Raw genomic sequence first — 24,682 nt, 5'->3', positions numbered from 1 at the left:
ACCTAGCATGCTGTTTTGGAAAACCATATGAAACATAGTGATAGATCAATGACTTTGGTAATTAATAAATCAAGTACTGTTCATTATGATATTTATGTTCATTGTTAAAAGGGTCCATTCTTGTGTGGCACCTGCTAGGATGTGACATAAATATATCACATATGGGCTTTAGAAAGTGCACATGGTGTAGCCTCTTTATTATTCATACGGCTATTTACAGATGTTAGGATGTAAATATGAACATCCTTAATGCCTTTGAAAGAACTTGATTTAAAGAACTTGTCATTAATTATAGCTAGAGGATACAAGACGTATTACGAGTCGTTGGATTTCATATTGCCAGGTTAAAAAAAGTTTTACACCACCGAGCGTGCTAAGTAGGTCAATTTATAGTTCCTGGTAATATCTTGGGATCAATACTAGGTTTGGAATGATTTGTTTCTATTTTTTTACTCTGAATATTTGCAGTATGATTTACTTTGGTTCAAATAAAAATTCGTACAAAGACGCATAATAGTAGCATAACCTAGGAGACATAAATGTGTGAACAAACCTGACACTTTCTGGTTTATTTATGGATACACGCTTATTCATCAGAGGTGCAACATAACATCGTTTGTGAGGCGAGCCTGTAAAGCGTACTTCGGACTTCATCTTGGTGACCAAGACAAGAAATAGGCCCCACATAATATGTGTCATAACTGCGAAGAAATGCTGCGTGACTGGGCGAAAGGGAAGAGAACTCTCATGACCTGACGGGAACCGAAGGACCACAGAACTGACTGCTATTTTTGTCCGATTAGTACAAAAGGCGTTGGCAAAAAAATAATAATAAATAAATAGATAAATAAAAAACATAAAACCACTCATCTTAGTATTCCTTCTACACTTCGACCTACTCTATTCTGATGAACTACCAATTCCAGTTTTTAATGGATTGTGTGGCGACGCGCTGCTGGTCAAAACTGGACTGTACTCCTCTTCAAGCACTTCTCCTCTCCAAGCTTCAAGATCCCCTTCGCTCTTAGGTTTTTCCCGTTACGAGTTTAGAGTTTAAAGGCCCGAGTGCGTTGTGTTATTGTGAGTTTCATTTCCCTGGCCTGTCCGAACCATATCACAACAATTGTCTCCATCTGAAGAAGAGGGTAGCGACGAAATGCTAGAGATTGGCGATGAAACTCAAGAAATACTGCAGATCCTTCGTATGCTACATCAGTCATCAACTTCTCAGCAGTTTAGCCAGCCAGAGCTGAATGACCTTGTGAGTGATTTGGTTCTCTCAAAAAATGCAGCAGAAATGTTAGCTTCTAGGTTGCAAGAAAAGGTTTTACTGAAACAAACCACAAAAAAATCATACATCCGAAGTCGGGAACAGTTTTTTTTTTGGTGGATTTTTTTTTAAAGAAGAGAATAAGTTTGTGTACTGCCATAATATCTCGGGTTTTCTCCAAGAATTAGGGATTCCACTGTACAATCCAAACGATATAGCTGTTCCTGTAGGTCATTCTGTGTGTTTACGAGAGGAGCATATACATTAAAACTGTGATAAACCTACTTAAACACCACGAGCACAGCTGGGCAATTTGCGTGGACCTCAAAATGGTGAACTTCCTCCTTGGTCAACAAAGAGGATTTACAAAGTATCCCCGTTTTCTTCGCATGTGGGACAGCCAAGCTAGAGACAAGTATTGGAACCAGGAAGAGTGGACCTTACGTGAGACTCTGGAAGCTGGTATGCCAAATATTGAAGTATGTAAGTCAGAATGAGTGGAAGGGTGGTGAGGTAAACTGAAGAAATCATTTTAGGACGAAACGTCAGTGATAAAACTCCAACGGTTTTTGGCGTTTACCTCACCACCCTTTCACTCATGCCAAAAATTTTCAAAGGCCCAATCGTCAGTTGAGAAAGGATCATACATCCTCTTCTCCACATCAAGCTGGACCTGATGAAACAATTTGTCAGGGCATTGAATACTGATAGTGAATGCTTCCAACACATAGTCACGGTTCTCCCTGCTTTGTCATTTGAGATCAGGGCAGTGTTGTGTTTCATGGACCACAGATTCCCGCACTTGTACATAATTAAGACTGTCAGAATGATGAATGTTAAGAGAAGGGGAGCGTGGTTTTCATTTGTTACAGTAATGGAAGACTTTTCCGGTAATAAAAAGTCTGACAACTATGAAAGCCTTGTAACAATCCTGTCAGATTTTCATGACCTTAGATGCAACATGATAGATTTCCTGAGAACTTAGGGGAACCAATATTAACATTTGTGGAGAGAAGTCAATTGAGATGGTATGGACACGTGATGAGGATGGACATAGAAAGGTACCCTCTAAGGTACTTCTGGGCACCGAGAGTGACAAGGTCAAGAGGGAGACCCAGGAAAAGATGGAAGGATGGAATCAGAGAGACAATAGAAACGAGAGGAGAGACAATGGAGACGATAGAAGATGAAGAGAGGCACAGAGATCGAACCCAATGGAGAAACTTTGCGTGGCATCACAACTAACAGGGCAACTGGCCTACCTGGAGTGTGGAGAAGGTAGGTAGATTATTTGAGTGTAGTCAAAAACACAAGAAAAATAGAGATATGTTATAGATTAAACGAATACTTTCTCATATTAATTAAATGATGAATAAGTAGGAAGGAGGAGGAGGAAGAGGGAATGAATCAGCAACTACCATCCCTCACTCGCGCCACGAACGTCTTAAAGCAAAATATTGATAAAAAATCTAAATGCACCATCGTGTTCAGGAAGTTGTTTATTTAGAAGAATGTTTGTTTTACCATCATAATTGCCGTAAACATCGATTAATTATAAGTAAAGATGTGCATGAACCGATAATTAATTTTCCTTGAATTAAACTCCACATAATTATTTAGTTTCTTATCCTATCGAATTTTGAAAAAAGTATTATTGTTGTAGAATGACTGCTATTTCTAATGACTGAAACCAAAATTTCCTGTCTTATGAACAAAGTAGAGAAATATCATATTTTGTGAAGGCAGTGAGGAATTTGCTTGTCGCTGGTGCCCGTGTAGAGCAGGGAGTCTGCAGGACTACCAACTGCACCGAACTACACGGCAGAAATCGAGTGTGATTTCTTACTGGAATGGAGTATAGGTACATACATACATATACCAAAGGCTTTTTCCCCCATACACGGGAGGTAGCCAAAAGACAAAGGCATAGAAACCACTCCCACCCATTCCACCCCTTCATACTCCACTCCCCTCTACCCTCTTATCTTGGCACCTCCTGGATGACGGGTCATCCCTGCATCTTGTCCACTGCCCTTGGTCAGAAGCAGTGTCGCAAGACACAGCACATCTACAGCAAGGCCGCTTCATTTATTCGGCGACCCCCCCCCCCTCTCCGTCCCCTCGTGCAGAAAAGGAGATGGGTAGAAATCCCTTCGGGCCACGTCAATTATTTCTCATACATATTCCCTCATCCCCCACCCACTCTCCCTCATGCATCACATCGTCATCCATACATAACCTTTCTCCAATCACGCCTATCATCTGTCCTCTCCCGTCCTTCCCCAACAGACATTCCCCTCTTTCCCAATACCCCTTTTACCCCATCCATCCATCTCATCCTAGGTCGCCCCTTCATGTTCACTCCTTCCACCTCTGCCTCCCACACCTCTTTTACTAATCTTTTTTCACTCATTCTTTCCATGTGTCCGATTCATCCCAATACTCTTTCATCAACCCTATCTCCCAACTCCCTTTCCATCCCTGTTCTCCTCCTCACCTCCTGGCATCAATGCGCGCTGACTAGAATGTGCAGCTCGGCTGAGGGAACCATTTTATACATACATACATACATACATATATATATATATATATATATATACTGTATATATATATATGTCACATTTCTTTTTCTAAGACATTAAATGCCGAAAGTTCTTCTGAATATATATATATATATATATATATATTTTTGTGTGTGTGTGTGTGTGTGTGTGTGTGTGTGTGTGTGTGTGTGTGTGTGTGTGTGTGTGTGTGTGTGTGTGTGTGTGTAATTCACCATGGTCTTGGATCACGTGTTGGACTCGTGATCGACAGCTATTTCCCTCCCGGAAGAGAGCTCATATATGACCGATCTATGGGTAATGCTGTAACCTTACCCTCACACACACCCCGAACTCCCCGTCAACGAGAGTTGGAGTAACATCTCGCAGCGCAGCGATACTGAAATTATTTCAACCCTGGGCGGGATTCGAACCCTGGCCACCGTAGTGGCAGCCGGGAACTCTAGCTACTGCGACACCACACCATTTGTGTGTGTGTGTGTGTGTGTGTGCGCGCGCGCGCGCTCTCAGTTCAATTTTGTGTTAAAATGGTAATTGGTTAACAAAGTTGGGGTGTACCCATACGATTCAAGAGATCGCTGAAATATTTCACATACAACTAATATCTATTATCATCTGATCGTAAGAACTCAGCACTCTGGTAAACCCTGGTCTGTAGCAAGATCTAAGAATATAAGGTCTAACCACTTCCGACCGAATTTCGAGGGAGTTGGCGCAGCGGGCCCGTGAACGTCACCTGGCTGTTCAAAGTGGGGTTGGCGGGTCCTATAGCTGTCAGTTGAAGCTGGTGCAGCGCAAGATCTAAGAATATAAGGTCTAACCACTTCCGACCGAATTTCGAGGGAGTTGGCGCAGCGGGCCCGTGAACGTCACCTGGCTGTTCAAAGTGGGGTTAGCGGGTCCTATAGCTGTCAGTTGAAGCTGGTCCGTCGTTGCAAAATGACGTTGCCTTAGCTCGCACCGCTCCGCGCAATTAGTTATATTCTGACAAATATTATATAAAATATATATATAAATATATATAAAATATTATAGTTCCTGTCTATATATATGATATAATATATATATATATATATAATATATATGATATAATATATATATATATATAATATATAAAATATTATAGTTCCTGTCTTCCTTGGCGTTTCACAGTTTTCTTCAGTGTATCACAAAGAGAAAATGGACTCAGCCAAATGACGTCAGAAGCTGCGCAGAAGATTTCAAACGGTCTGACCTGTATATTTAGACCTTGGTGCAGCGTATAGGAAAGACGTTGCCTTCGCTCGCACCGCTCCACGCAATTAGTTATATTCTGACAAATATTATATAAAATATATATATAAATATATATAAAATATTATAGTTCCTGTCTATATATATGAATATATAATATATATGATATATAATATATATGATATATAATATATATGATATATAATATATATATATATAATATATAAAATATTATAGTTCCTGTCTTCCTTGGCGTTTCACAGTTTTCTTCAGTGTTTCACAAAGAGAAAATGGACTCAGCCAAATGACGTCAGAAGCTGCGCACAAGAATTCAAACGGTCTGACCTGTATATTTAGACCTTGGTCTGTAGGTTCCTCTAACGAGTACTAACAAACATGATTAATCTCCTATGTCACTCCTCCAGCATTGCTATACGAATTCCATCGGTGTTCTTTAGACTCAGAAGGACAATATATACTTCATAGTCAACTCTGTCCACTCTAGGGAAAGTAGTCTTCCAAAACAACGAGTGTTTCCCATGGCGGGAACTGGTCGACATCTAAATATACACGCCACATACTGTATTTAGAGAAACGAAACAAAATGTGTACTTTAACTTCACAAGTAACATACAATTATTAACTGGGGTAGCGTTTGTAACGGCGTGCTGCTGTCGGCTAAATGTCTAAATATTAAAAAAAAAAAAAAAAAAAGTATTGTAGTTGTTCCCTTTCCTCGCCTCTGATAAAAAAAAGGTCGACTTGTTTATATTTGCAACAGTCAGTGCAGCGGATTTAGCTCTGACTAACGTCATGACATCACAACATTTGAACAGAAACCATAGCAAAATATCTTAGCAGTATGTATGTATATATATATATATATATATATATATATTATATGTATATATATGTGTATATATATATATATCTATATATATATATGTGTGTGTGTGTGTGTGTGTGTGTGTGTATGTGTGTGTGTGTGTGTGTGTGTGTGTGTGTGTGTGTTTTCATGGCACCATTTCATTTGTTGATATCCATGCAAGAAAAGGTTGTTCATGTCAATAATTTACCGAAATTGATTTTAAGAAGGGTTGATTAATTTTTTTCAGTTAAATAAGATAGATTTCTGGAAAATGTAGAAATAGTAATATATAAGATACACTTGTTTATTACTAAACTGGATAGACTACTATTAACTGCAATTTGCACGGATGGAAATTGGTGAAAAAATACGCCAGGTTCCCTCCCAGAACAATCACGACGTAATTTCACGCTCACACGCACATCTACCTCTCTTTACACGTGAGCAACTGAATTGAAAAATTCGCCGTATTACGTCACAACATCAGATGCGCACCAGGGACGTATTTGTCTGCAATTGTATGGATATGTTACTGCATGAACATTGGTTTTGACACGGACAGGTTGATGGTTTGTCCAACTCTTGAAATAACTTAAATCCAAACCTTCGGCAAATTCAATATCTATGTTGGAGAAAGAGACGGGCCTCCAACTGTAGTTAATTCCCTTTGTAATACGGTTAGGTAAATAAGTACACATAAAATAGCTTAGGTATGTTGAGGATAAAACAGGTTATATCTAAATAAATATAGTTAGAATATTAGAAAGTGTAATACAAATTTATGCTCGATATTTTTATGGAAGTATTCATTCAACTTTAAATCATTTAATAACTTACGAACTTAATTATAAGACTATTACCTACATGCATCTATAACTAATGAAATTCTACTCTAGAAAATGTGACACTAATTGATATTCGATATCTTTCAATGGAGCATGATTAATCAACTTTATTTCTTCGATAAGGTTGTTATAAAACCAGCCATGGCACCATAACATGTTGATTGTTATCATGAAACCATCTCCAGTCGCTATTAGAAAAGTCTGAACAATTATTATATACATAAATGGTGTATGGGAGAATACAACATTTTACAAATTTCATTCTTTATTTCAAGTCGAGCATATCTAGCGGATTTTGGTTTTACCCGTTTGGTCAAAGCATCAGCAGTGACGTATAGAAATGGCCGCTGCAGCCGTGATCGAGAGGACTCCTCAGCTATCTGTCTCCAAAATGGAGCTAGATCCAAAGCTGTTGGATAAAATGGGTAAGTAATTGAAACTTTATTAACAATGTTGTAAGATCATACAGTTTAAGTGGGGTCATGTATTCTAAATAGGCAAAAGTAGCATGTGTTTACATGCCAGCCTTCAAATCGGCTGATTCATTCCTGAGTTCGGACCACATTAATATAAACAATATTTATTATTTAGATAATTTAGGAGTTTTTTAAATAGATTATTGTGGGTTTACAAAGGTACGCCCATTTCAGGAGGACCAGGGGATGTTTCTCTAGGGAGTGTAGGAACTAGTTTCGACACCTTGTTTCCTTGGAAAATTAACTTCCGTTTAAATGTGAAGGCTAGCCTATAACTTTATAAGTTTACAGATTATCATGTTAGAAGTTATTTAAAGGGAAAAACGTACGTATTGAAGATACATTTTCTTGTGATTACTGGAGAAATGAAGGAGATGGTTTTTTCATGTCACACCATTGATAAACTTCCATTTCTTACCAGACTCTGTTGAACCAAAAGGAAAAGTTAGTTGTAGAGGTAATATGATTTTGGTAATCTGAAAGTTTGGGTCTCCACAAATTTTGGAGGATTTTTTTTATGATTATTTTCATGCAATGAATGATTTGGACCTTCATATGCTGTGTAGAGGAAAACCTCTTTTAAGACAGAGTTGGGGAAACATAGGTTCTCACTTTAGTTTAAGATGAGTGAGGGGACACAGAGCAAGCAATTTCCATAGTAAACTCACTCACCACCCCACTCCCACAAAGTGGGAAGTGAGAAACCCCAGGTAGGGCAACCCTGTCAGTTGAGGCGAGCCACTTTCTCTCTCTCTCTCTCTCCTTTTCTTTTCTTTCTTTTAAGACCAATGTTTGGATCTCTGCCTGGCCAGGGCTGTCAGGAACTAATGCAACGAGCATGTTGGGGGTCTCGGGAATCAAACTCATGACCACCTGGTCATCAGTTGGACACTATTCACTGAAATAGTGTGCGGCCCCAGCGGTAGTCACATATTTACATCACTTTAGAAATTTTATTCTAGGAAGTTTGTATTGAGCTATTTGGCAATCAGGAAGATTGGCAAATTAAGTTAAATTAAAAATATTACCATATATACTTTTATCTAAGATATACAGTATTTTTGTTTCATCTGTTTGATGTAAGTAATTTGGCTTATAACGTACTGCCATACCTAGAATTGATACACCAGTCACCTTGTTCAGTAAAATATTATTTTGAATGTTGCAAATTACCACAGAGCCATAGATTGACGAAGCATGGTGTTTAGAGGTGCTATGCAAACGTGAAACTGATGAATATCCATGTGAACAAGCTGCAGAAACATGGATTGGAAGTGAAGCGTCTATTCTTGACGTTTTATCTATTGACTTTCTCAAAGTCAATAGATAAAATGTCAGGAATAAATGCTTCACTTCCAGTCCGTGTTTCCTTTGCCGTGTTTATGCAAATGTGAGACTACTAAATATGTAGAAAGTTCCATCTGGTGGTCTGGCAAAATGACCTTGTCCACAGTTCTGGCACCCCTTGGAATTCACTTCCCCTTTGCGAGACCTGCTCTAAACTTTGTGATTGATATATGGTTGTAGCTGTATTATACAAAGATTCAGCAGAAAAATATATCCATATACCAAAGGCTTTTTCCCCCTACATGGGGGGTAGCCACAAAGAAAAATGGAAATGATGATAATAAAAGACCTACTGATGTGGCTAAATACAAAATTATGCATAAAGTATGTATGTATGTACATAATATCATTGCCCGAAGTTTCACACACTGAATGGAGACACTTGTAGCCCCACAGTAATGGGAAAAAGCCCTCAGCCCCTCCCATAGTTATGTTAGAAGAAACGTTTTATTCTTGTCTGTGATTAATTGGTATAGGACTTGCTGTGTCACAAGCTGAAAGGAGTGGAGAGCAGTCACCAGCTGTCAGTTGTTCATATGTGAAATGGTGCAAGAAATAATTGAAGTTGATAATTATCTTAGCCTTTACCATGACTCTGTTAGGAGCAACACCTAATAGAGGTGAGGGGGTTGACAGGTTTTGAAAATTTATAGTTGTACTGTCTGTCTTGTAGAACCACTATATGCAGGCAATCATGTTTGCTCTCTCTCTCTCCTCTCTCTCTCTCTCTCTCTCTCTCTCTCTCTCTCTCTCTCTCTCTCTCTCTCTCTCTCTCTCTCTCTCTTTCTCTCTTTCTTTCTCACATTGATAAATTGTTCTATTCCTGGTTTTTGCTATTTCATCTTCATATAATTTACTTGGTTTATCTTTGCCTTTGATTATCTGGATTGTTCTTGTTTGTGAAGTTTACACACCTCAGTTTCCTTGCACTTAGAAAGCTTGTGATTGTGGGTACAACTTGCACATTTCTGATAATCAGGGTAAGTTTTTGTCACATAGAGCATTGAATGACATCATTAATGTACAGCCTAAACATGTCACTTCATCATATATAGTTTTCCTAATGTTAGTGCATTTCATGATGGTTGCTCCCCAACCACTTGTTCCACATTAGGATACTCACAATTTTGTCCTCGTTAGGCATTCTTTTGTATTTTCTAGGACTGAGATCCTCTTTAGTTCTCAATCAACCCCCCCCCCTTTCCTGTTTCTTTGACATCAAAACACAAAATCACATGACTATAGTGTGTTTTACGCTCCATTTGAGATAATATTGCTCATTACTTTCTCATTGTCTGCAGATTTCTCGTCTTTATTGGTAATTTGTTACCATCAGATTGTTGGGATTTTGTTGCATAACCAGGAGAGGTTGAACGTATATGTGAGAGCCTTTGTTGCATTTGAGCCAACATGGATCTTGTCCTGGCTTTGTGCATACAAGTATTTCATTTTCTGTATTGTATTTTTCTTCATCTTTGTTGAAGTGATGGGGTGGGATCTGGCTAGTTTTATTCTATGCATCTCTTATCATTTCGAGTAGAATGTTTTTTTTCCTGATTTTTCTTTTTCTTTTATTTTCTTTTCTTATTTGGTGAGTTGCATTTGTGTGATATGGCATTGAAGGTGGGAGGGTGTCTTGCATAGAACTTTGTACCTGCTATTTTCATGTGAGGAAGGGGTTTGGGTGTGTAAACATTCTGTTGGGATGTTTTAGTGTAGCCAGTTACTTTTCTTAAAGATTATTTGTGTTGTATGTAGGATGTCTTTTTTCTTAATTTTTTTATATGCTATGGGTGCATAGTTTTTGTTTCTTACAGAAACAATCATGTCTTTTTGCTGCCCAAATCTCTGGTGCATGTTAAATTTTTTGTTTGCTTTCAATGTGTGGTCTGATGTATAGGCCAAGATCATATGGATATCAAAGGTGAAATCCTGTATTTTAGTGTTTCTGTCCAATGGGGGGGATTGGCTTAATCAGAATGTTGGATGTTTCTTTGATTCAGGGGAATTGGGCTAGCAATGTCACTGATGACTTTAAGGAGAAGCAGACATTTCATTTTTGCTTAGCCAAAGTTCTAGTTTGTTTTAGTTTGGTGCTAGGCTGGTGTTGTAAGGTCATCTGCATTGGTGACAGCTTTGATATTGTACACTAGGTTGTGAATAGCTTGGTGTTGGTGATAGCAGTTGCACCTTGGGGAACTTTTTGTACAATCTTTTGGTCCTCAATAAATGGTTATTCTCATGACATTACTCTCAGTCAGCCAGGAAGTTTGTTATCCATATCTTGTTAGTTTATGATTTTGTGACAGGATGTATATAAGGACTATGAAACACCTTCATATTTATTGCCACCATTGCAGTCATCCCCCAGTACACTAGACAGAGTAAGATAATTATTTTCAACTGGTATATGTATTGTATGTGGTATAGGTAAAGGGTCTTTGTGCACCATATCTTTCCCCATTTGGCAAAATATCGACCCTTGTCAAGTTTGAGTTATTTTTGTGTAGTAAACATATTTTCTCCTTTATTACATGGAAAGTGACATTATTATAGGCTTTAAACTAGGATAGGAGAGTCCTTATCTCGTCTGAAGGTCATAGAGGAACCCTGCTAATGTATTTGGGATTTTAATACACGAATTGGAACTGGCAAATGCCAAGAGAATTAATCCTGATGGGAAAAAAACCTTCAATAAACTTCTAGAATACATTTTAAGTTATGTCTGTTAAATATGTAAACAACATACAGGAGGGTCTGAGGAGCATGGGGACATCAAGGTTGGGAGAGAAAGGAACCATTTTGAACAGAGATAGAGGAGGCCATGATAGTCCATAGGCCTACACCTGAAGATGGTGAGCAGGTGTGAACTGTACACAATTATCATAAGCACTAAACACTCACAAAAGAATTGGATCTCACACTCTTGAATCAAGGCAGTCTTCACTTCAGGTTCCATCACTTAGCAGAATATGATCAGCTGCTTTCAGCATGAACAGATACTTTATCTATATACCAAGGGCTTCTTTTCCTTTATAAGGGAGGTGCAAAGTGAAAGGCGCACTCCCATCCACCACCCTTGCCTCCCTCTCATCATAACTCTCCATGGAAGAAGGGTCAACCCTACTTCCTGCCTTTGCCCAGGTGAGAAGCACTGCAGCAAGACACAGTACATCCACAGCAAGGCCGTTTTACATAATGACTTGGGGTGTACCTATTAATGGGCATTGACAAGAATCTGCACTTTTTTGGAGAATCTGCATTTTTTTTATAGAATTGTATTTGGCAATTCCATCCTCATATTCTCTACTCCCATTCACTCCCCTCCCTCCCTCTTAGCTTGTTACTCATGGATGACAGGTCATCCCTGTATCTAGCCCATCACCCTGGGTCAGAAGCAATGTAGCATTACACAGCACATCCACAGCAGGGCTGCTTCATTTAATTGGTGACCCCCCGCCCTCTCCGTCCCCTCATGCAGAGAAAGAGAAGACAGAGAAATCCCTTTGGGCTGTGTCAAAATATCGTTCACACTTTCTCCCTTCCCCCACCCACTCCCTTCCTTGCTTCACATCATTCATATACAACCATTCTCCACTCACCTCTATTTTCTGCCTTCTTCCTTCCTTCCTTCCACAGACATGCCCCTTTTACCCCATCCATCTCATTCTTTGTTGCTCCCACATGTTCACTCCTTTCACCTTCCATGATTTATAGTTAAAATATAGATAATAAGATGCTTCATTATTTTGATGTAAAGAGGTTTTTATTGAGTTTTGTGTGAGTATATTACATAAGTGATGCATTTGGAGTCAGAAATGCTCCCAGAATATAAGGAAGCCATACACATGCAGAGAGGTAGGATAAAGAGACAGGGTGACAGCTGCCTAGACAACAGTTGATTCATATTTTGAGAAAGGCAGAATTCATACTACATATTTTTGTTTTTAATTTGTTTATTTACTCTATGATGTAAATATATATTTAGTATACTTGTTTAATTGTATATATATATATATATATATATATATATATATATATATATATATATATATCAGTACACCATTTAGAGAATGGTCATTAAATGGGTGAAACTGTGTTTTGAATAGGCCCCCTACTTAAGGAGAAAGGGCCTTTGATGCAATTGCACAAAACACACACACACATGGGGAAATGATAAAAAAAAAAAAAAATACACTAACAAGACCAAAACTCGAGGACGCAGCAAACCTATGGACACCCAGTACCAAAAAGAATATAAAAAATTAGAACGAATACAAAGAGCAGCAACAAAATAGGCACCAACTCTTTCCAAAATGACATACAGTATGAACAAAGGCTGTCCAAATTGGAATTACTAATTCTGGAACAAAGAAGGGAAAGAGGAGAACTATTATCTATAGAATTATAAAAGGAATGGTAATCAAAATAAGAATGATTTATTGAAATGTAACAATGGAAAAGCAAGAGGACACGAAAAGAAACTAAAAAAAGATAATTACAGAAGAGATCTGAAGAAAAAAATAGCTTACCACACAGTGATAGATACTTAGAACAAATAAGACAAAGAAAGTGTGTGCAAACACTATTCAAGATTTTAAGAACTTGATGCTGAGAGATAGAAAGACGGGTCACCATGAGCATTGCTCCCTTCCCGTATAATACGAGGTACAACTAGGAAAATACCTGCACACCTCCCCTCAGAGTATACGTGTTTACACTTTTACCGTAGATGTATTCTAACAAGTCCTATTTTGTGTGAAATTTTTAATACTGAATGTTCTGTGGTTATTACTTTGTATATTACCATCGATTGTAGTACTTCCTTTGTATACGATTTATTAAATATTGTTGACTTAGTGCAAAGTATCACAATGTGAGGAAGTATGTATGAGAAAAAATTTGACACAGCCTGAAGGGATTTCTCCTCATCTTCTTTTCTGCATGAGGGGACGGAGAGGGGGGTCTCTGAATTTATGAAGCGGCCTTGATATGGATGGGCTGTGTCTTGGGACACTGCTTCTGACCCAGGACAGTGGACAGGATGCAGGGATGACCCGTCATCTAGAAGGTGCAAAGATGAGAGGGAGGGTGGAGGGGAGTGGAATGGGTGGGAGTGGTTTCTATACCTTTTTCTTTTTGGCTACCCCCCCATGTAAGGGGGAAAAAGATGCGAAAGTTAAAAAACTATCATTCACAGAAATGTTACAGAAGCAGGTAGAAGAGAATGCAAAGGAAACGGTGATCAAGGTGATCAAAGAGAAGGAAAATTGGAAACGGTGATCAAGGTGATCAAAGAGAAGGAAAATTGGAAACGGTGATCAAGGTGATCAAAGAGAAGGAAAATTGGGTGAAAGACACAGTAGACAAAAAGAAATGCATTGTGGTTTATGGTATTAATGAAAAACACAATGTACACAAATACCAAAGGGAAAAGGAAGAGAAAGAAATTGCAAAGGAGATTCTAAAGGCGGCCCAAGAAGAAGGACAAAGTTTAGATACAGAAATCGATGACGTACACAGGATGGGTACATACTCAAAAGAAAAGAATCACAGATCAATGAAAATTAAACTAAGAATACAAATGATAGCAGAAGTACTATCAAAAGCAGCAAAACTAGCAAACTGAAAAATACAAAAATGTATGGATAAAAAAGGAAATGTACCAAGGAATTGGAGAAAGATAGGGAACTGAGAAGTGAGGCTAAGGATTTTTTTTTTTTAAGTGGTAGATCTGAGGCTAAGAAAATGGTACATCAGAAAAATGGAAACTCAAGCCAAAAAATAGGAGAGAAGAAAAAATTAAAAGTGGCTCCAGTAATGTTTGCTATTTATATAAATGGCATGGATGAAGGAATTAAATGCTACATAAACTTCTTTGCAGATGATGCAAAACTATTGAAGAGAGTGAGTAACGAAGAAGACTGCAAATCTTTTCAGGGAGATCTGGACAAAGTCTGGAATTGGAGTAAAAAGAACGAAGTGAATTTTAACATTAAAAAATGTAGTATAATGGAAGTTGGAAAAAAGCAAAAATAGAATATCTGCTCAATACAAAATTGGAACAAAAGAAGTTACATAAGTAAACTCAGAAAGAGACTTAGGAGTGATCATTTCAGTGACATGACACCAGACAAACATGTAAACAAAATAGTTGGAGAAACCTATAACTTAATAAGATCAATGAAAGTGGCCTTAAACTACATGGACGAGGAAATGGTGAAGAAAATCCTAGTTACACTGATAAGACTAAAATTAGAGTATACAGTGTCACTGTTGACACTCAATACCAAAAAAAAAAAAAAAAAAAAAAAACTAGAAAGAATTCAAAGAGCACTAACAAAGATGGCACCAACACTCAACATGATGACATATGAACAAAGATTGGACAAACTAAACTTATTAACTGGTGCAAAGAAGGGAAGGAGGCGATTTGATATCCATATATAGAATTATGAAAGGGATGGAAATCCTTGATGAGGATGATCTACTTAAATGGGACACAAAAAGAAACTTAAGAAGGACAGTTGCAGAAGATATCTGAAAAAGAATAGCTTTTCACATAGTTATAGATACATGGAATAAATTGAAAGAGAAAACAGGGAGTGCTAAAACTATACATGACTTTAAGAAAGAACTGGATGCGGAAAGATACAACTGCGGGTCCCTACGAGCATAGCTCTTCTCGCGCAAAATACAACTAGGTAAATACACACACACCTACCTACCTCACCCTCAAAGGATCCTTTCCCCCCATTTTAGGGAGATGACACAGTTCACCCTACCCCCATCCAGAAATGCTTGTTGCCCATTCTCATCTTTTAAACTCTGGATGAAGTCATTGCAGTACCCTGCTACACTATAGGTTAGAGGCCTTCCAGCAAGGCACAGCATTACCACAGCAGGGCCCATCAGCCAAAGTTGATTTACCTCCACTACTTCATCACATGACATCCCCCAACCCCCACATCCACTTGAAAAATACACAGAACAATCAGGAATAAATCCTGTTCTGTGTCAAGTTCATAATGGATTGACTAAATACAGTCAGTAGCTCAGTATGAGTGATTTGGAACATACTTTCCTCTTTATAGGGGTAGAGGTTACTAAGTCAAAGCATACTCACCCAAATACCCATTTATTGACCATTCCATCTCAGCACCTTGTGGATGAAAGGTCATCTCTGTACTTATCATACTCTATGGGTCAAAAGCAGTAAAGCAAGGCAGCTCTGCCAGTACAGGGCCTGACACTGGTTTACCTCCACTTTTATTATATAGCAAAATCCCCCCCATCTTATATCCATTCTCAGTTTGTTGAGCATACAAGACCATCCCTTTGGGATGTTATTGCCTCATCCATTTGCAACTTTTGGGTCATTTATGTTTTCTTGACACCAATGTGGTTTTTGCCATGAGCCGGCAAGCTGTGGCTATGCAGCAGGCATACCCAAAGTGGTTCACAAGGTTAGGTTAGAAGAAAAGTTGTCAGAAAAACAAACATGACCCCAGTTTTCCATTCACACCCACTTCCTTTTTCACTAGACATTTCTAAGTTAATTATCTCCTAATGAAACTTTCTCTGTTTGGGTACGAGACTGACTTCCTTTCTTTTTTTCCAGAAACTGAAGAGGAGGATGTTGCCACAAGGGAAGCTGGCATCTTGAACTTGGCCCAGCAGTACCAGAAAGCTGGCCAGGCACAACAGTTGGCTCAGCTCATCAAAGACACACGACCTTTCCTCACCCATGTGTCAAAAGCCAAGGCAGCCAAACTTGTCAGATCCCTGGTAGATCTGTTTTTGGACATGGAAGCTGGCACAGGACTTGAAGTTGAGGTCTGTCGAGACAACATTGAATGGGCAAAACTTGAACATCGAACTTTCCTCAGGCAGAGTTTGGAGGCCAGGCTTATTGCTCTATTTTATGATACCAAACAGTATACAGAAGCTCTTGCTCTGGGTTCCCAATTGCTCAAGGAATTGAAGAAACTAGATGACAAGAACTTGCTTGTTGAAGTACAGTTGTTGGAGAGCAAAACCTACCATGCTTTAGGTAACCTTCCTAAAGCTAGAGCTGCTCTCACATCAGCACGCACCACAGCAAATGCCATTTATTGTCCCCCAAAGCTACAAGGGGCACTTGATCTACAGTCAGGCATCCTTCATGCTGCAGAGGAGAAAGACTTCAAAACGGCCTTTTCATATTTCTATGAGGCATTTGAAGGTTATGACAGCATAGATAGTCCAAAGGCTCTTACCTCACTGAAATACATGTTGTTGTGTAAAATAATGTTGCAGTGCCCTGAGGACGTACACAACATTGTCAGTGGCAAGTTGGCATTGCGACATAGCGGGAGTCATGTTGAGGCCATGAAAAGTATTGCTGCTGCAAGCAGCAAGAGATCACTTGCAGACTTCAAGAAGACTGTTGAACAGTACAAGGAAGAGCTAGAAGGTGATATGATTGTCAAAGCTCATCTCAAGACCCTATATGATAATATGCTTGAACAGAATTTGTGTCGAATCATTGAACCATACAGTAGAGTACAGGTGGCCTACGTTAGTGAAACTATTGGCCTGCCACAGAACACGGTAGAGCGCAAGTTGTCACAAATGATTCTGGATTCAAAGTTAACTGGCATTTTGGATCAAGGGGCAGGTGTTCTTATTGTATGGGAGGCAACAACCAAGGATAAAACCTATGAGCATGCTCTGGACACAATTAAGGCAATGGAAAAGGTTGTAGATGTTCTTTATCAGAAAGCAAAGAAGCTAACATAAAATGCTGTTCTAGTAGAGAATGGTTATGTTAAAAATGTACAATTGTTTAATACAAAAATAAGAACTTAACTCCATATTGACTGGTTTGGGTGGTTAGCTGTGTACTGCAGACGACTGGTTCCTTGTTGAGGCTGCAACTATGTGCCACTGCTCCCAATGCAGCAAATATTCAATCCTGATTGGCGGTTGTTCCCGTCTACTCAAGCATTAAATTGACTTTTATCTTCAACATGGAAATAGGAAGTGGAGTCACCCTAATTCATGTAATACTTGTCATACAAGTGTTGGACAATGTCATGTAAATAGGGTTCGTAATAACTTTTGCCATTAACAATGAATTTTATAAACTATTATTATTATAAAGGAAGGAAAATTCATATGGGAAGTTGAGGTTTTCTGTCAGCACCGGGGCCGATTGATGAATAGATGTACAGAACTGAAGACAAAGGACAAGTTGTTGAGTAATACGAGCCAAATGACCTTCCAGCAGTCCAGATGTGTGTGCTCCCCTGGCGCCGCAGGTCTTGTCTTGCTTATTTTTGCTCCTTTCTCCCATTATTATGTAAGCTATTTGAGTGGAAATATTTTATAATAAAAAAAATGGTATGTACAAAGTTTAGTTTCCGTGACCTTTTTTTTTTATATATATATAATAACAGCAGATACAAAATCAGTAAATTATGTAACCACTTTGGTAGCAAACAAAAAGGAGTGCAAACATTACATTTTGTATTAACTATCTCTTTATGAAAGATTTTTCAATATGCAGACAGGTGAGCGTCTTTCTTTAATAACTTATTGAATATTTTTGTTATTACTTGTTAGACAAGTGTGTGTGGATTTGTGAAATTTTCAATGTTTAGTATAATTGAAAACTTGTCTGGAATAAAGAGATTGAGAATACCAATGCTTTGCCTACACCTTTTCTTGTAATAATTGTTGCTATGTTTTCCAAAGTGGAAACCTGTAACTACACAATGGATGGAAGCAATCCCCAGGCTCTCCCAAACCTTCAAAAAGAAATGTACAGTAGAACCTCTGTTCAAGTCTCAAAGTCTTGCTGGTTGAACAAATTGATACTTTAGCAAGAAAGAAGAAATAAAAAATAAAAAAAATGGTAGTTGACCAACCCAACTGAAGAAATTGAAAATAAGGTGAAATTAGATTTTTTGTGTGAAAATATCACCCTGATAAACATGTATCCAGCAGACCATTAAACTGTCTTCAATTTTGGGACCATTTTCTAGAATGGATCATGATAAAGTACTAAGCTACTGTACTATAGTTACATTATGGTAAAAATTAGTGAGGATATATTTCAAAACTATTTAATTTATTCTAAGTTTTTAATAAACTATACTGAGAATACAAACAAGCAGTGATATTCCTTTTAGAAAAAAAAATTACTTTAGCTCGTACATTTTAAATTTCATCTTCGTTTAGCAACATGTTAGGTATGCCATTGCTTATGGGAAATTTTCTTCGGGTCTCTGGACATTCCAACGCCCCAGTGACAACTTCCACCTGTAAACACACCAGGAAATTAGTTTCCATTTAATTACTACATTGTAGCATTGCACCTTCCATTGTTTTGTAGAATAAAATTGGGTCAGGATTAAATATTAGAGGCTTTCATTATAGGTGTGAAATAAATTGGATAAAATGTATAGTATATATATATCTGAAACCAATGGCATAAATTATTTTAAAATTGCTAAAAATAGGCACATAATGGGGTAACTGTATAATAACATGTTTTTAGGTTTTGGATTTTAGTCTATACACTAAAGGAAAAAATCTCTTGGTAAATAGAGATGCACAATATAACAAGGGTTTCTTCCCCTCATACCCACCTCGACCTTTCCTTTCTTTCCATTAACTCCTAAATGACTCTTCATCCATGAGGAGTCAAGATGAAAGGGAAACAAATGGAGGTGGATGGGAGAAGAATGGGCGAAGGAGGGCATGTGCCTTGACTGGCTACCTCCCTTATACATAGACTAGTAAAACCTAAGAGCATGTTACCCATTTAATCAATACCCCAAAATGGGCTGAAAAGCAAAGTCTTAAGACACTTTCAATCACTCCTGGTTGCAAAACAAAATTACAATTCGGATAAATCCGCTGCCTCTGGTCTCTTGCAGAAGACCTGTGAATCTTGCAATCTGGAAAAGAACATCAGAGGACACTATCCACAATATACCAAGGGCCTCACTTGCAGAGAAATAGGCCAAGGCACCCACCATATCAAAACTTGGAAATACTGGAGGCAAAAAGGAATAAAAAACAAGTAAACTGTCCACCTTCCCTAAACAAATGGATACAAACATGGCCACTCCAACAGTTCATTTCACACAGACATCACTAATTACATGAAGAGACAGAACAATTAATCTGTAACCCCTCATCTCTCTTACAGAGGACCTGTGGCCTCCAAGAAACTGGCAATAGCATCCGGACCGTGAATCACTTAAAGAAGATAGTGTATTATCTTGGTATTGTTAGTGTGGGGCATAGTAGTATGAGACGTTCTGTGTCTTGTGGTGGCTGCATCTAGGACAGTTTAAATCTTTTGAGTGTGATAGTTTTTCTTGAAGGGCTTGATCACTTATCTGGGTGTGAACATGTTTCTGTGTATATGATTTGTGTGGCTTGGGTAGTACGTTGTGGTAGATATTTGAGTAGTATGCTGCTGGTGTAGTTTTATGTTGCACTCTGATGGTAGTGCTTGTGAGATGTATTAAGAAGTGTGCCAGTTGTCCTGGGTTTTGGCATTGAATTTTGTTCCAATCATTTTCCTATGCTGTTCTGTTAGAAGGATTTTGGTTTCTATGTGCAGAAATTTTTATTTTATTTATTGCCCTAAATCTCTTGCAGGAGACCCACAGTCCCAAGAAACCCAACATCAACCCTGTTCACCTAATCTGGCAAAGACAATACCTCAGTAAAAATTAATATGCACAGTAAGTCCCTGTGGGCTTTATCAAAGACTACATGGACCCTAACCACTTCAGTACGACTCAAATTCTCACATGCAGCATTGGCTGTCATATGTAATTTGCATCACACTACTTCCTAAAGTCATTGCTGTATTAGTCATTCTCTTTTACTCTGAGTAATAATAAACACAGAAAATATGATCAAACCAGTTCATAGAATCCAGGGGTAACTCATGTACAGCTAAACGAAAAAAAAAAAAATAATAATAATAATAAATAATTAAAAATATATATATATAAAATCAAGACGCTGACATTCGCGTGTACCCACTCACGCCTCATGATGCCTACATAGGCATTATCATACTGAAGTGGTTAAGTTCACAAGCAACAGTTGACCTATCTTTGAATAAAGAAAAAGAAAACCATGCTAAGTCTTATAACAAGGATGATGAATTAAAAAAAAACTTACATCAATATGTCTGATGCAGATAAAAATAAAAAAATTCTGGGTATTATCTAATTTCACTCAGCTCAAGGAAAGCATTTCAATGCTCTAACTGGCTAATGCATTTTACCAAAGCAAACAATGCATGACTGCCATACCTCTAACAGAATGTGGTGCAGTTTTTTAAGTAGATCTATGTCATTATCGAAGCCATCTGGTATTGCTGTTGGAAGATCATCTTGATGACCCACCTGTAAACCAAGCAGTACTTTTAGATTCTACTTCACATTTGAATAAAATTACACAAGAGCCTATACAGCAGTGAATAACAATACAAAACACTTATCACTCACGGATTTTGCCGCAAATACAAGAGCATCCCAGTCCAATTTGGGAACCATCCGTACAATGAATTCTTGATTATAATCGATATCAACGGTTCGTACTTCATCAGCCTGCAAGAACAAACACAAATGCAATAAATGATACTTCATCACTCAACATCAAGGAAGAAATAAATGGTGGTATTCTAAAAAAAAAAATAATAATAATAAATAAATAAAAGAGAGAGAATAAGAATACCACTGAAAGTTGACATTGATAAAATCCCCACACCTGGTCTTTGCCACTGGATAATATCACAACCTAACACCATATATTCCATCTTCAACAATTTTGCAGAGTAGATACTTTTCATCTCCATACATAAGGTAAAATGGAGGCTAGAGTGGCAATTCCTTTAGCTCAGTTTAATACTAAAAAAATCAACAACTGGTAAAGTAATGACTATTGCTTTACCTTGATCATGAGCATTTATTTACTCTATGGAAAATGTTTTCAGTGATATATAATTGGAAACATATAAAATGTCTTATATTAATAAAAGTGATCCTACATGACCAAGTGTGAGAGCCACTTTCATCATCCTTTGTGGATTGACAATAATTACCTATCTTTCTAACCTAAGACATGCATTCTTGTAGTGGAGGGTAATCAACATCATCTCCTCACTCTACTCATCTCTTTGAAGGACCAGGGAGTGTAATAAGGACAAAATCAGCAGGCCCATGATATTATCAATTTTACATTTCTAAAAATGGCACTCTTGAGTATGGTGGTCCCAACCAGTAATGTCATTTCCTCCCCCAATCATCTAGGGCTAAACATGGGAAAGAAATTACCAGCAATCCCTTGTATATTCAAATTATGGTAATCTAAGTTTTTGGCAATAGATTGTTGGTAATTTATTATACAGGGTTCATCAACAGAGAGGTGGGGAAGGGATAAAATTGTGCTTACTAGACAAAAAATTAGCAAGAGTTTCTCCCCCAACACTTCCATACTAAACACATCAAAATAAATTACCAAGAATCTAATTTATCATTGTCAGATAAATTATGGTAAAACTCCAGAATGATGCAGACACTGAAATTTAACATGAAAGTTCACTGTCCAATAGCTTCTCACCTAACTTAATGTAACAACCATTCCATAGGAAAAAATAGGTAAATTTTCAGAAGTGCATACCTACGCAATATAGCATTACAAAGTTAAATATTAATTTTGTAAATTGTAATACATCCATCTATACATTTTTCTAGGAGGAAATCAATAACAGAAAAGGTTGCTAAAAGCGGTACATTTATGAACAGAACTGTGGGGCTGCCTGAGATGTCATCTTTGTTTTGATATATGCAGTGGCCGAAGAAATGAAAATATGATAAATTTGTATATTCTAATTTAACCTGTGTCTAGTAATACAATATCTGTAAATCTATAGGTCATCATCATTGTCAGGGATGTTGACAGCCGGTTTTGGTATCCAATGAGACTACAGGATGTACAGGAGTTGCATAGCTTTAAGAAACACATGAATCTCAGCTCTGTTTTAAAAATATGTACCATGCAAGAACAGAAGTACTGAGGACATATCCCAGGCCTCAGTATCCACTCATATTTGCTTTAAGCACTAGACAGACATGGCATCTCCATCCTATGATTGCAGCTTTGTTTGGTAGTGGATTTGTTCTTAGCAACTTTTTTTTTCTTTTGATTTCCACCAAGAAAAAAGTATATTACGTTGATGTGTTATAACTTTAATATTTAATTATCTAATGCTATAATGCATAGATGTGCATTCCTGAAAACATACCAATAAATGGATCTTTCAAATGCAAAAAAGAAAAGTGAAAATGTTTTTGTGTGAGACTGGAATAGAACCAAAATTACTTTAATCTCAATAAGTAATGGATTGTTGACAATATTATTTTGTCATGTTTAGCAATGGAAGGGTACCAAGTAACTAGTGTTGCTGAACATGGTGACCATACTCCAGGACCGCCAACTCTCTCTGTAGAAATCCAATAACGGTGTTATTAATATTACTCATTTATGGTGATTCACTCGTGTAAACTATTTCCTGGAGAAATAATAAAAATCAAATCTCACACGAGATTATTACCAAGGCCATCTCAACATTACACTGTAGTTCAGAAAACAATAAATTGAAATTGACTGCTATATGAAACCCTAATTATACATTATACACACACTATTTCGTCACTATTTTCCATCTCTATCTATGCCTGCTATGCCTATGGTGACAATGTTAAGTATAATTATTTGTAATTCATATTGCTTTGGTGGGCACTTCATAAAATCATGTTATATATGATCATTCACATAAAAGTAATTCAACTTACTTGTATTTTCAATGGAAACCCTGTTTTAACATTTCTTATTCCTTTACTTGTAAGCATGTTATGAGTTACAAGCTTCATGGTTCTGGACAGTGTTAGAAAAATGGTGAAGAACTAACTATACTATTTTTGAAGAGTGGTCACGAAATGTATTACATGCAATTACTCTTGCGCGTGTTAATTTAAACACATTAAATATAGTCTGGCTTATTCCAGTCCTTTTTCCTCGCTTGCTTTCCGCTGCAGACTGCGGTCAGACGTAAACAAAGTTACAAATGCTATAACTATAAGTGCATTTTTTGTTACATTATTAATTAGATGTTACATTACTACTAACATAATTTTTGTGGCTGATTTAATTGATACCTTGTAACATTATTAATTTCATGTTACAATGCAAAATATGAAAAAAATATGATCAGCCATTTTTCTCCCTGTAAAATGGAAAATTGTTTTTACAGTAAAACTACGTATCATTCAATTCAAATAACTACTCTTATTCTCTGTATAAATCTTCATCGTTCATATTTGTGATTTAATGGTTTTGAAAAACTAGAATAATGACATTGAAAATGTATGTATAACTTGGACGTATTTATGTGTAATTCGGATGAAGATTTTTATCCATTATTCATATGAGTGGTTAGATAATTGTTATCAACAAGAGGATTTATATCAAGGCGGTATGCCGTTTTTAAACGTTTTGATTTGCGTATTTTTCTGTTTAAAATAAATCTACATGTGAAAAATGATAGGATGGAAAACTAGGAGAAACACAAAAGACGCCACGAAAAAAACACGCTAATAATGAGAAATTTAAACAGTGCTGTTTCGGTGGTCCGGGCACATTAAAAGAACGGATAGAGGAAGGGAGCAAAGAGAAGATGGAAATGGACGCCAGAAGAAAAGGAAGAACAAGGGAAAGATGATACTGTCGGTGGGACAGTGGAGAAATACATGTCAGGACTGGAAGAACTGAGAGAAGACCTGCAGGCATTATTTAAGCAGAGGGGAATGGAAGAGAATGTCACGACTGACAGAAAATGGTCTCTAACTGGGAACCGAAGAAATAAGATAACGTCAAGAAATTATACCCGTATTTATCAACTATCACAATTAGTCTGGAGTTCACATTTGGCCTTAGCTTGGGCTTCAAGGTCTACCTCCTACTGAAGGTAAAATATAGTCCATAAATTGACAGTATGGATTTTTTTT

The 24,682-nt window shown here is 37.5% G+C and overlaps 2 protein-coding genes across 2 annotated transcripts; one reads left to right on the top strand and one right to left on the bottom strand.

The window, feature by feature from the left end:
* The first annotated feature begins 7,045 nt into the window (after positions 1–7,045).
* LOC143028598 (26S proteasome non-ATPase regulatory subunit 11-like) lies at positions 7,046–18,284 on the top strand. The gene is made up of 2 exons (XM_076190929.1): positions 7,046–7,202; positions 16,222–18,284. Exons 1-2 carry the CDS (start codon positions 7,118–7,120, stop codon positions 17,379–17,381), a joined length of 1,245 nt encoding a protein of 414 aa, XP_076047044.1. The 5' UTR covers positions 7,046–7,117; the 3' UTR covers positions 17,382–18,284.
* A 424-nt stretch (positions 18,285–18,708) lies between these two features.
* On the bottom strand, positions 18,709–23,735 carry LOC143028599 (multifunctional methyltransferase subunit TRM112-like protein). Its single transcript, XM_076190930.1, has 4 exons — positions 23,471–23,735; positions 21,122–21,223; positions 20,927–21,019; positions 18,709–18,905 (listed from the first exon to the last, which is right to left on the bottom strand). Exons 1-4 carry the CDS (start codon positions 23,546–23,548, stop codon positions 18,804–18,806), a joined length of 375 nt encoding a protein of 124 aa, XP_076047045.1. The 5' UTR covers positions 23,549–23,735; the 3' UTR covers positions 18,709–18,803.
* Positions 23,736–24,682: the final 947 nt, after the last annotated feature.

Source organism: Oratosquilla oratoria, chromosome 9 (genome assembly GCF_046742065.1).
Source record: "Oratosquilla oratoria isolate Oo_2021 chromosome 9, ASM4674206v1, whole genome shotgun sequence".
Taxonomy (NCBI): domain Eukaryota; kingdom Metazoa; phylum Arthropoda; class Malacostraca; order Stomatopoda; family Squillidae; genus Oratosquilla; species Oratosquilla oratoria.
The sequence above is the reverse complement of the archived record's forward strand: the minus strand, read 5'-3'. Positions and strand labels throughout refer to the sequence as shown.